This window comes from Aethalodelphis obliquidens, unplaced genomic scaffold (genome assembly GCF_003676395.1).
Source record: "Aethalodelphis obliquidens isolate GAN/ISIS:26980383/991018 unplaced genomic scaffold, ASM367639v1 scaffold54, whole genome shotgun sequence".
Taxonomy (NCBI): domain Eukaryota; kingdom Metazoa; phylum Chordata; class Mammalia; order Artiodactyla; family Delphinidae; genus Aethalodelphis; species Aethalodelphis obliquidens.
The window spans coordinates 10,126,034-10,138,610 of NW_020837998.1; the positions used below are offsets into that span (position 1 = coordinate 10,126,034).

The 12,577-nt window shown below is 38.8% G+C and overlaps 1 protein-coding gene across 2 annotated transcripts in view; it reads left to right on the forward strand.

Annotated features, from left to right (window-relative positions):
• Positions 1-12,577, forward strand: part of DIAPH2 (diaphanous related formin 2) — an 897,660-nt gene that overhangs the window by 721,761 nt on the left and 163,322 nt on the right. For both annotated transcript variants that reach the window (XM_027086071.1, XM_027086072.1), the window contains exon 27: positions 9,992-10,087. In XM_027086071.1, coding sequence (XP_026941872.1) covers positions 9,992-10,087 — 96 coding nt within the window. The remainder of the gene's footprint in view (positions 1-9,991; positions 10,088-12,577) is intronic.

Sequence of the window (12,577 nt, forward strand, 5' to 3'; positions counted from 1 at the left end):
CACCTCAGAGACAGATTGTGAGTTCCACAGGTGTCTGTATGTAGCATGATGTTGATGTTGACAGTGTGTGCTCTAGAGCAGGGTTCAGCAAACTTTTTCTGTAAAGGGCCAGATAGTAAATATTTTAGGCCTCGAAGACCAAAAATCTCCGTTACAACTACTCAACTCTGCTGTTGTAGCTTGAAAGCAGCCATAGACCAATACATCCTGAATGAGTATGGCTATGTTACAATAAAAGTTAGGTACTGAAATCTGAATTTGGGGAAATTTTCATGAGGCATGGAAGATTATTCTTCTTTTAGTTAAAAAAAAAAAAAACATTTAATATGTGAAAACCATTCTTATGATGTGGGCTGTACAAACACAGGTGTTAGGCTGCATTTGACCACTGGGGCTATAATTTGCCAACCCCTGCTCTAGAGACATACTCTTGAGGGTCTAAGGCTGGTTCTGTCACCTCTCAACCTTGCGAACTTGAGTGAGTTACTTTACCCAAATATGCCTCAGTTTCGTTACCTGAAAAATAGGTTGGCGTAGGGATCCAACATCCCTTAGAACAGGGCCTGACATATAGTAAGACAGATATTATTACTGACAGACATTAGTATATTATGACAGACATTAAATGACAGACAATAAATGACAGACATTATTACTATTCCTAAGTCCATTATTACTATTCCTAAGTCCAAAAACATCTTTCTTTTATCTTTTCAGAAAGTCACTGAGATTTACTTTGGCTGATGGTTTTGAATTTATTATTTTTCCAAGTTTGTTTTTGCTTAGTTCTCCCTTCACAAGTGTTCCATGCCCTTAGTAAATGATTGATTCTGATAAGACACACAGTATTTCAAAGGTATCTTTGAAATATTGATTATTTAAAATATCGAACGTGAGATATTTTACCAGAGGCATCAACAGTGGTTCTGGTAAGCGTTAACATTCAGGTTTATTCAGGCTTATTTATAGAGTGTAATTTTCTTCTCCCAATCTTCTAGCATATAGGTAGGTAACTGGGGAAAAAATGAATACACATAAACATTACTTTTTAACTACCATTTACTATCAAGCTGTCTTACCGCAGGTGGACTGCCCAAAAGGTGCCTCTGTCCATAAAAGTTCCTTCACTAAGACCACCAGTAGAAATCCATTCAAGTGTGTTAACAGGCAACTCTTTTTTTTTTTTTTTTTTTGAGGTACGCGGGCCTCTCACTGTTGTGGCCTCTCCCGTTGCGAGGCACAGGCTCTGGACGCACAGGCTCAGCGGCCATGGCCCACGGGCCCAGCCGCTCCACGGCATGTGGGATCTTCCCGGACCGGGGCACGAACCCGTGTCCCCAGCATCGGCAGGCAGACTCTCAACCACTGTGCCACCAGGGAAGCCCAACAGGCAACTCTTTAAAATGCAAATACATTAGGGAAAGTTAACTCACCAATTTAGCTACTGTGACAGACTTTGAGGTGATACCTACCATGTAGATATTTGGGGAGAAATCACTTTATCCTTTACCATTCATCACTCTGGAGTGGAATATCCATTAGCTTGTGACCCTCTAGTACAATATTTATTTCATGACAAAATGTACCTATAACATTAACCTTCAATTAAAAGTGGTAAGGAATAGTAGTATTCACTATGAAGTTTATCTGAATCTGATAATTCCCTTCACTATAGGAAACTGTTCATTATCTGTTCTGGCAAGGAGATGCGATAACAGAATGAATGAACTCTCTAACCAACATTTTCCTCTATAGTTTTAACTTTAATTGCTCTGAGATTAATTTTGCTTTTTGGTACATACCACTGTGCAAGGCCTCAACCTGGGAGCATAATGTTTTTCTGTTTTGTTTTGCAAATCTTCAAGTGCTGCATAATGTTATTACTAGTCTGCCCCTAGCTCATCCTGTGGTTTCTGGTAATTTCTTCTAAGCTCCTCTGTCCTCTTTTCCCTCTTGAAAGTTTTCTTCTTTTGAACAGGAGCATCTGCCTTCATTATTTCCCTTAGAACTTTATACATTCTATTTATGCCCTCTTTTAATCTCTATGGAATAATATCTTGATTTTTTTAAACACTTTTCGTGGCCCTAAATTACTTCATAGACTATTATCTTAGTTACCATCTGTTGGTTTGTCAAGTCACCATTATCTCCATTCTTCACTCACTTCCAATTAAACTGCAAACTAACAAAAACCTCCCATCAGGTAGAGGCTTTCTAGATGTTTGTGGACTGCAGTAGAAGTTGTTCAGGTTTTTGTCATGTCTTACCTCTTATTGTGTTGAATTATAAGAGCTATTTGTCAGCCCCAGGCCTTCATTTTTTTCAGACCCCAGAGAAGGAATTTTGTTTCCCTCTTTTTTGATAAGTGAGCAGTCTTCTAATTTTGTGTCATCTACAAATCCATACATCTTGCAGCAGGGTCTTAATCTGGCCCGTAATAGGTAGCATGAAAGAGATTGAATCTAACGCTGATTTTTCTTGCCCTCCACTTGTCACTGCCTTCTTATTCTGTCAGCTTCCATTTACCACTGCTTATGACCTTGCTTACAAAACCAGTTTTACTGTTCTTTTACCAATAATGCCAAAATTGACTATTGTACTTTGCCCAGGGTTATATACAGAAAAATATTTGTCACTGCAAATTCAATTGTATTCTTTGCAGAATTTCTCACCCACTCTGGTCTATTTTGCATAATACTGTGAGGCTGATCTTAAATGTCACCTTTATCATGTCATTACCTTGCTGAAGATCTACCAATGGCCCTTTAGAGGCCCTTTCATCACATTCAAACTTCTTACTTTGATACCCGAGGCCCTTTAGAACTTTGCTCTGATGCTCTGCTCATGGTTTATCATGTACTCCATGCATATTTGATTTCAGGTGGCCACGCTGATTCAAAACCACCTCAATACATTTTACCCTCTTAAACGTTACATGATATGAACAGGCAAAACTAATATACGGTGATAGAAATCAGAGCAGAGGTTGCCTTTGAGTGGTGGAGGCAAGAGGGAACTTTCTGAGGATGATGGAAACATTCAGTATCTTCATTGTGGTGGTGGTTACATGGGTTTAGGTACTTGTCAGAATTCATCAAGCTGTACGCAAGATCTGTGCATTACAATATTTGTAAATTTGTACACAGACACATGCACACACACAGAGGAAGTGAGCAAGTAAGCATATGCACGTACACGAGGAGTTAATAAATCTAGACTTTACGAAACTGCAATGAGGTACCACCTCACACCAGTCAGAATGGCCATCATCAAAAAGTCTACAGATAATAAATGCTGGAGAGGGTGTGGAGAAAAGGGAACCCTCCTGCACTGTTGGTGGGAATGTAAATTGGTGCAGCCATTATAGAGAACAGTATGGAGGTTCCTTAAAAAACTAAAAATAGAATTACTATATGACCCAGCAATCCCACTACTGGGCATATATCTGGAGAAGATTCTAAAAGATACATGCACCCCAGTGTTTGTTGCAGCACTATTTACAATAGCCAAGAGTCAGCCATAAAAAAGAATGAAATAATGCCATTTGCAACAACATGGATGGACCTAGCGATTATCATACTAAGTGAAGTAAGCCAGACAGAGAAAGACAAATATCATATGATATCGATTATATGTAGAACCTAAAAAAAAAAAAAAAAAAGATACAAATGAACTTATTTACAAAACAGGAGTAGACTCACAGACATAGAAAACAAACTTATGGTTAAATAAATTGTTTTTTAATTTTTTAAAAAAATCTAGATTTTACTCTCTTTAAACTGGTCACTATTCAACGTTTTAAATATTAATTTTTTTTCAGGGGCTTAACTTAAGCCCTAATTCTTCCATGAGCCTTCCCTACTCTTTTTTTTTGGCTATGCTTTTTAAAATTTATTTTTATTTATTTATTTTTTTGGCTGCGTTGGGTCTTTGTTGTGGTCCATGGGCTTCTCATTGAGGTGGCTTCTCTTGTTGTGGAGCACGGGCTGTAGGTGCACAGGCTTCAGTAGTTGCAGAACGCGGGCTCAGTAGTTGCGGCATGCGGGCCCTAGAGTGCGCAGGCTTCAGTAGTTGAGGCGCACAGGCTCTAGGGCATGCAGGCTTCAGTAGTTATGATGCACAGGCTCAGTAGTTGTGGCTCACGGGCTCTAGAGCACAGGCTCAGTAGTTGTGATGCCCGGGCTTAGTTGCTCTGCAGCATGTGGGATCTTCCCCGACTGGGGATCGAACCCATGTCCTCTGCATTGGCAGGTGGATTCTTAACCACTGAACCACCAGGGAAGTCCCTCCCCTACTGTTTGAACCCATGGAGAACATAGTTTTATTTTTTAAATTATTTAATCTACCTAAGTATTATTTTGTGTGGTAGGGTCCTGCCCTCATTAAGAAGCCTTTTGCTTCTTTTGGTTCCCTTTATTTACTTTTGGGCCATTCTTATTGGTTGATGGCAACTTCTTCAATTTTGAGTGGCTCAGCTTTTCCAGAAAGCCTTAATTATATGATTGAGAATTCAAGGAGGCAATTGTAGTGAATAATGAAGCCATTATGACCAGGTTGTAAGGATCTTAGGGAATGATTTTTATGGTATTGGTTTTACTTTAGTCATTTTTGAGGGATAATGAGCTAGAGTTGGGTGTTAGTTAATGGAAAAGTCCAAGGCACTAGATGTTTAGGTTCCTAGAGGAATAAGGGATATTTAATTAATAATGTTTGATTAAAAAGGAAGAAGAGCTCAGAGTATTTTCAAAATTGTAAAGGGTCAGAGATTTTACTCTTCTTGCATGCCAGCAAGTCAGCTGCCACAGTTTCAGGGATGCCGGCAGAAGACACAAGATTCCTGGTTCAGAGACAAAGAACTGTTATCCACAGCACAGCAAGCAGTGTGAGCTTCATGTTCAAATTGCTTTCCCTTGCCCTCCAACTCCCACAGGGTGATACCAAGGTGGGCCCAGGTGGATGCTAGGCACACAGTGGATTTGTGTTACGTCTGAGGAACCCACGCTTAAAGAACCCAAATCTTCTATAATGGACTGAAAGCAAACCTGTCTGACATCTGCCCTAGAGGGAGATATAATCTGTCTTCAAAGTAAACCTACCCTCTGTTCTGGAGGGAGACACTGTGCCTTCAAGGCCGTTGACTATAAAAAATTCTTGAAAGGATAGTCCAGAACAAAGGTCATCAATGCCTGTGCCCACAAAATATGCAGAAATGTGAGAAACCCATAGGGAATTCCCTCTATATAAGTTTGTGCTAGCCATCGGGGAATAGTCTTGCATAAAAGTGTCATAGAGACCATTAATTTACCTAGTGCTGATTTTAATCTGTGGCATCTCCAAACTCTTCTGGAGAAATGAAGTCAACACAACCCAGGTATGCATTGATGCTGAAAGGTGAAATCAGTGGGCATTCAGGATCCACTGAATGACCAACACTGTTGGAAATATGAAATAGAAGATACAAGCCATGCCTTTCATTTTATCCAAAGATGAGTAGCTCACACAGAGCCCACTGGACTGCACGCAACCCTTCTAGCTCCTTAATATTGTCTGTGATCTAATTTCAGGATGAAAGATTAGAAAGTTGCCTCTGAATTGTTACTTCTCAGACATGCCCATATGTTACTGTTTTAGTGGCTAAAAAGCATTACCGATTTCTCCTTGATATTCTTTCACTCAGTAAAATAGGTATTGTAAGTTTTAAGAAGACGCATTTTTCTATGTAATTCAATAAGGTTATTCTCTTCTTCAATGAAAAATAAAGCACTTAAAAGATTTTTTTTTTCCCTGAGTTTGATCTCATAGACCAAAGGGGGGGGGAAAAATCCAAACAGCTACTCACTACTAATCACATCTAAGTAAGAATTAATGGTTCTGTGAACTTGGAAATTCTAAGTGAACTGTCAACCTCACACAATTCAATCACTGACCAAATTGCAATGAAACTTATTTGAAATGAAGGATAACTTTCAAATGATCCTGTTTGCTTTCATTTTGTTTTAGGAAGACTAACTGAAATATAAATCTATAATATATTCATAAAAGCTTTAATCCTTAAGGTTAAACATTTCATGAAAATTTCTCTGTCCCTTTGAAAGTTATCATGAAGCAAATGAAAAAGTAATGGTGGACTGGTGGACTAAAACTTATATTTCTTTCCTTAAAGGCGTTACTTATGTTTACAAAGACCTGGATTTTTTTTTTTTTTTTTAACAGAACCATCTAGCATATGCCTTCTCAGCAGGAGCAATATCACCCCCAAGGGAATCAATATTGGTTCTTGGAGAGGTGGGAGGAGAAAAATCTTAGATATTACAATGGTTTGTGACCTTCCAAAGGACCACAATACATAAGCAGATATATAGTTATATCTGTAAATATTAATGTGGAGGGGATTAGGAAAAAGATATCTAACAAGGCTCTGTTAAGGGAGGAGGGAACGATAATGGAAGAAAAAAGTTGAGAAACTGATCTGGCATAACATTTTTTTAAGTGTTTTCAGATGGCAACCACTAAATTAAGCAAAGGGATTTATTTGTAATTCCTCTCTACTTTATGTCATATTTGTTCTTTTCATCTCTTTAGTCCATAAAAAATATAATAGCTTTAAAGAATTTTAATGAAATGACACCCATAATGTTGTTGTAGATTCTTTTCATGTTTGTATATTATTTATGTAAAATCATAAATCCTCTTTGGTATTCTGTTCTCGTCACTCGTATACAGATATTCATCTTTCTACATAGTCTTCATAATGACTGTTTTTATGAGGATACCTGAGATTCAGTTGTACCGCAGTTCTATTCCGGTTGTACTTCTGTGTCTAAAAATTCCTTCCGTGTCTTCTTTGCAGTTCTGCTTCTCCTGACTGCCTATTAAAAACTGAGATCCTCAGGAATTGCATCCTATGCCCCTCCTTCTCATACATCTCAGGGTCATCTCACCGATCTTCCAACAGCACCCTCATCTTTAGCTCCAGCCCAGACTTCACTCCTGGGTTCCAGATTCATATTTCCATCTTAGTTCCTGGACCAGGGATCAAACCCATGCCCCTGGCAGTGGAAGCACAGAGTCCTAACCACTGGACCGCCAGGGAATTCCCCATATTTCCAACTTCTTACTGGATTTCTCTACTTAGATATTCCTCAAAAAAAATTTTTTTTTTCAAACCTGTTTATCCCTTGTCCTCTTGACGCTTTTTCTCCCCGTTGATCTCACCCTTCCAGCCAGGTCCTAATGAATGTACTATACTAATACCTTTAAAATATTCCTCCTCTCTATTCACTCTGCTAGCCCTTTAGTTCAGTTCTTTATCTCTTACTTAGACAATTACACTATACTCCTAAACATCTCCCTGCCTTCTGTCATGCCATCCCCAGAGTCATCCTCCATAGTGCTGTCTGACAAGTCTTTCTAAAGTATAAATCTGATCAAGTCACTTCCTATATTGCTTATGGCTGCACTGCCCAATACAGCAGCCACGAGCCACGTATAGCTGTTGAGCGCTTGAAATGTAGCTAATCTGAAGTGAAGGATGAAATAAAAACATGTTAGGTTTCTGAAACTTGCTCTAATAAAAGGAATGTAAAATATATAATTTTTGTATATATTGAGTTAAATATTAATATATTAAAATGCATTTCACCTCTTTCTTTTTTAGTTTTTAAATATGGCTACTAGAAAACTTAAAATTATTTAGGTGGTTCACATTTGTGACCTGCATTATATATCTGTTGGAGAGTGCTGGCTTATAAGATAGTGCTCAAACCCATATCATCATGTTAAAAAATCAAATTCAACTGAGTAAATTTTAAAGAGCTAATTGGATTTATTCAATGAATCATAAATTGTGCAGCATCTCATCTAGTAAATAGAAAGGAGCTCCAAAGAGCTGTACAAAATGGAAGACTTTTATAGGCAGAAGGAAGCAAGACAAGGAAGTTCTTCTAGCAAAGAGTGGATTGTTCAGACAAGGTTACCTTCCTTTGTGGGACAGTGGGGGGTCTATCAGGTAGATTTCCTTACTAGTGTTGACCAGGAAATTCCAGATTGAGTGGTTAAGATTACATTCCTGGGAAAGACTGAAACTGCAGTTAGGTTAAGTATCAAGTCTCTGGTTGGTGATGTGAGTCTTAGCACAAGTGACTCCATTTTGGGCCTGTTGTCTCTTTTTTAACAACAGAATTATGATGTTTCATCATCTGGCCATCACTTGCCTAGTTCATTTCATCTTCTTCTAGCTGTCATGCAAAGATTGATCTGGGTTCATACCTGGGCTCCTCCACGTGCCAGCTGTGCAATCTGGAACAAGATGCTTAAACTCTCTAAGTTTCACTATACCCAGCTGAAAAACAGAGATAGTTCCTGCTTCAATATGTTGTTGGGAGGATTATAAGATATAACCAATATGGGAATTCCCTGGCGGTCCAGTGGTTTAGACTCAACGCTTTCACCGCTGTAGGCCCGGGTACGATCCCTGGTCAAGGAACTAAGGTCCCACAAGCCACGTGGTGCGGCCAAAAAAAAAAAAAAAAAAAAAGATATAACCAGTGTGAAGTGCGTACTGCATAAAATTTCATTCTCCCAGATACATTCCAGCCACGCCAGACTTCCTTCATTTCCTCTTTTCTTTCCATTGTAAAGAGCAGGTCATGGTTCAGATGTGTCTGCAGCCTTAATATTCCTAAAAGTGCACAATCCTCTTTCCCTATTTAGTCACTGAGGTTCTACTTTCCCTTTATTTTTCCTGTTTTCACCAAATATTATACCTGAGAACCTCTGTGTTTCCTTTTATTTTTTCACTCAATATCCTGTCCTGAAGAATTCATTTTAAAAAGAATAAATGATTGTAACTTTGAGGAAATCTCAAGTCAAATGAAGAGCATAATCAAAAGAGATTTTAGCTTATTCTTGCCCCATAAGAAAATATTTTTTTCCCTGTGATCTGACACCCCACAGTCAATTCTTTAAACAAAGTAGGATTTAAATTTCACTTTGGAGTAACATCAGAAATAATTTCTTCTCCCTCACTGCCCCCCTTTTCTTTTCTTAAACCTCCTGCCTACAAGTGTCCTCTACCCCAGACCCACACACTTAGCTACCACTCAAATTAACCACCTGGCGAGGGTCCTTTTCATCAGTGAGGCCTGTTGAGAAGAGGGTCCTCAGCTCACTGTGGATCATCCACAGCTTCGCAGAGAGTTTCTGGCAATGGACACCTTGTCCTAGCAAATCTTAAAAGTATTTTTAACAGCCAGAATTGTCAAAGATAAGAGTAGGGTGAAATGTTTTATATACGTTTCCGTTAGGAATTTCCATGAACATCTCTGAGTACTCCACTCACAGGAAAAGTTTAGAAACACAACAGCATTCTAAAAGGGGTGGTGAGACTCTGGCTAATGTCTCTCAAATGTAAAATGTGGACTTTCAGATGATGTGGTCACCTTTGCCTTCTGCAGTGTCAGTGTTTCAAAATGGGTAAAGGATATGGATTAGATAGGAACTGAATGCAAGTGTGTTTTGCAAATAGTGTCTTTTAAGATAACCGCAGATGATGGTTGAATGCTTAAGGTATTAATACAATCAGTATTTAACCTTGTGTAACTCCGCTTCATCAAATCACGCCCTGCACGTTGATTGCATTAAGCCGGGTCAGTGGTTTCTTGCTTAGGAATATCTTATAAGAATCTGAACAGGAAGGCAGCAGTAGCTGATCAGCTACTGTTTATTTGCATACTGAGCATGTCATCAATAATACAAAAGACAAGGTCTTTAAGTTGAAAGAACAGTGGGATTGGCATGAATTTTGCTTAATGGTGCGTAATAAGCAAAGTAGTCTGTGGTGCCAGAAACTGACAGGATCCATTATGTTAAAACAGATATATGTCTTTAATTTAGGGGTATTATGTAAATCTGACAGGAGTTTTTCCCTTTATTTTCCTGTAGTTTAACTTTAATTGCTCCAAGATTAATTCCAATTTCTCCCTTCCTCCAGAGGGTGATGAGACAGGCGTGATGGATAATCTTCTAGAAGCCCTGCAATCAGGTGCAGCATTCCGAGACCGCAGAAAGCGGATTCCAAGGAATCCAGGTAAGAGCCATTCCAGCTCACATGGTATTATAGAATGTAAGTGCTCAGAGCCAAGTACCAAAAATAACCCAAAAGACGAAAACAACCTTTCTCATGAAAAAAAATGTTTTTAAACAGTTGATCTCAGTTCATGTGTGAAATCTCAGCAGGCTTCTATATCTACGTGATCACAAGTTTCAACTTGGTAAAAGCATCTTCAAATAACTGTAGGCTTTGCAAAAAAAATTTAGAAGCAAGGATTCCTGCTGTGTTTCATATTAAATATTTTTAATTGTGATTTTATGAACATGTGGTTTGAGTAGAAGATGGTTTCAAACCATAAATGTAATTAAATCATTCCAAGTAATTAGCCCTAATGATGTCACGTTAGCTATTTACAGGTAAGGAAACTGAGATAATGCTCCTTTCCAGAGGCCATTTTGGCTTTGCAGTCCATTGTCCATTCTCCATGTTACTAAAGAGAGGACAGGCACAGATGATCCAAGATCCCCAAAAGTCCCAAAATGTTGGAACCCCCTTTTTTTGTTTGTTTGATTAGCAACAAAGCCACACTATGAAAATCGATCTCGGAGGAAGAAAAAACATAAAAGAAGCAGCACAACCTCACTCACTCAAGTGGACCCAGAAAGTTGTCTGCCTTTTCTCTTCATACCCTATGACTGAAGTAAATAATAGCTCCTCTCAGAATAATCCAAGTAGGCTGAGCTATCCATCTCCTCTAAGGAAATTTTTATACTTTTAATTCCTATCTTTCTTGAAGTAGAGGGAGAAACTAGGTGTGTTGACTGTAAAAGCTCTCTTCATGGGCTGTAGAGCTATACGGAGACATAAATGAAAAAAGGAAAATTAATAGTAAACGTGGAAACTCTACTTAATTTAGATTAGTAAGATTTGCCATGAATAACCTACAATTCCAAAATATCCTGTGTTTAGAATAGAAACGATCACATTTTATTAAAATGGTAATTGGTACCTCTCAAAACCATTGTACTCCAACAAACCAGTGAAAGAAATGGAGCCCAGAGCAGAATGGTCCAGAAAAGCTTTTGGCAATGGTGAAATTCATGGTGGAAGACAATATAAGTTATATTTCATCTTTTTCATATTTGAGTGAATCCCGATGGGTACATTAGCCTGAAGGTTAGATTTGGTTGAGAGGACAAGAGTGTTTTGGTTGGAGTGTAAGACCGCTTTGTGTGGATGAAAACATTGCAGATGGCCTACAGAAAGAGTGGAAGACTGCAGGAAAGAAACTTAACATCTATATTTATATGTCCATATTTTTTACAGTAATGGTGCATGGCAGAATGTTAGGAGCACTACTAATCTGTCCTCAATCTTTACCTGTAAAATGAGAATATTCTATCATGCTACCAGAGGCCCGTGCCACCTTTTAAGGAAAATAGAAACCTTCCCTGCTCTTTCTTGAACGGTCAGAGCATTAATAGGCAGTGGAAGCAAACTGAAATAATTTTTCTATCAATTCTGTTCTCTGTTAAGCAGCTGATAAGTAAAAACATGTTATTCTGTGCCATAAAAGAACTGCCATCATCTTTCTAGGCTGTTTATTTTTAAAATACATTTGCTAAGGCCCCTGTCTGACTAGTCTCACACCTCATACTGACTCTAGAACGACTGTACTGAGAGAAAGAGATCATTCCATGGGGTTTCTGTGAGTTTGGTACTCAAGGGAATATAGTGTTGTCAACTGTGAAACACCAAGAATATATTCACAAACTGCATAATTTTTTAGTACTGATTCCAAGTAATCTAAATTGGGACCTCTTTTGCTTTGTAGTTGGAGGGCCTCCATGAACACGTAGGGTCAAAAATATCAGCGCACTTATCCCTGGCAGTCATTCCAAGTGGCAGCAGCCAATGCAAATGTCTAGCGGTAAGAAGAAACTAGAAGGCAGACGGTGGCAGTGATTGATAAAGCATCTTGGACATCAGTAGAAGTACTTGAAGGGACGGGGAGGGGAAGACAGGCACAGAGTTAGCAAGTCTGCCAAAAACTCTCCTGTCTGCTTCCCTCTTTCTAAAAACGACAGAACTAGGGGGCTTTTCCAGATTTCCTCGCTGTTTCTGCCTCTCTTAGCTAAGATCATCCTTTCCTGCTGGCCTCCTTTTGTTTTCACTTTCCTAGGCACCTTATTTGGTTCCTTTCCAAGATCCCATTGACTTTCTATTGCTACACTTTCCCTGTTTAACCCCAGCATCCTTGCTCCTGTCCAGAAACCTCTACTTCACCATGATGAGATAAAAGCAGAAAAATCAAATTATAAAGAAGGCTGTTTTCTCCAAGTAAAGTCGTATCAGAGGAAATAGTCAAAATATCTGAAATCAGAGTGAACCACAGACAGCAAAGAGGTACTGCTCTGCTTGCCAACCCCATTATCATTGCTTACAGATGGACACCCCGGCATGTAAAATACAGAGGCCTACAATTGTGCTTCTAATTGCAGTGTTTTCAATTGCATATTTAAACAA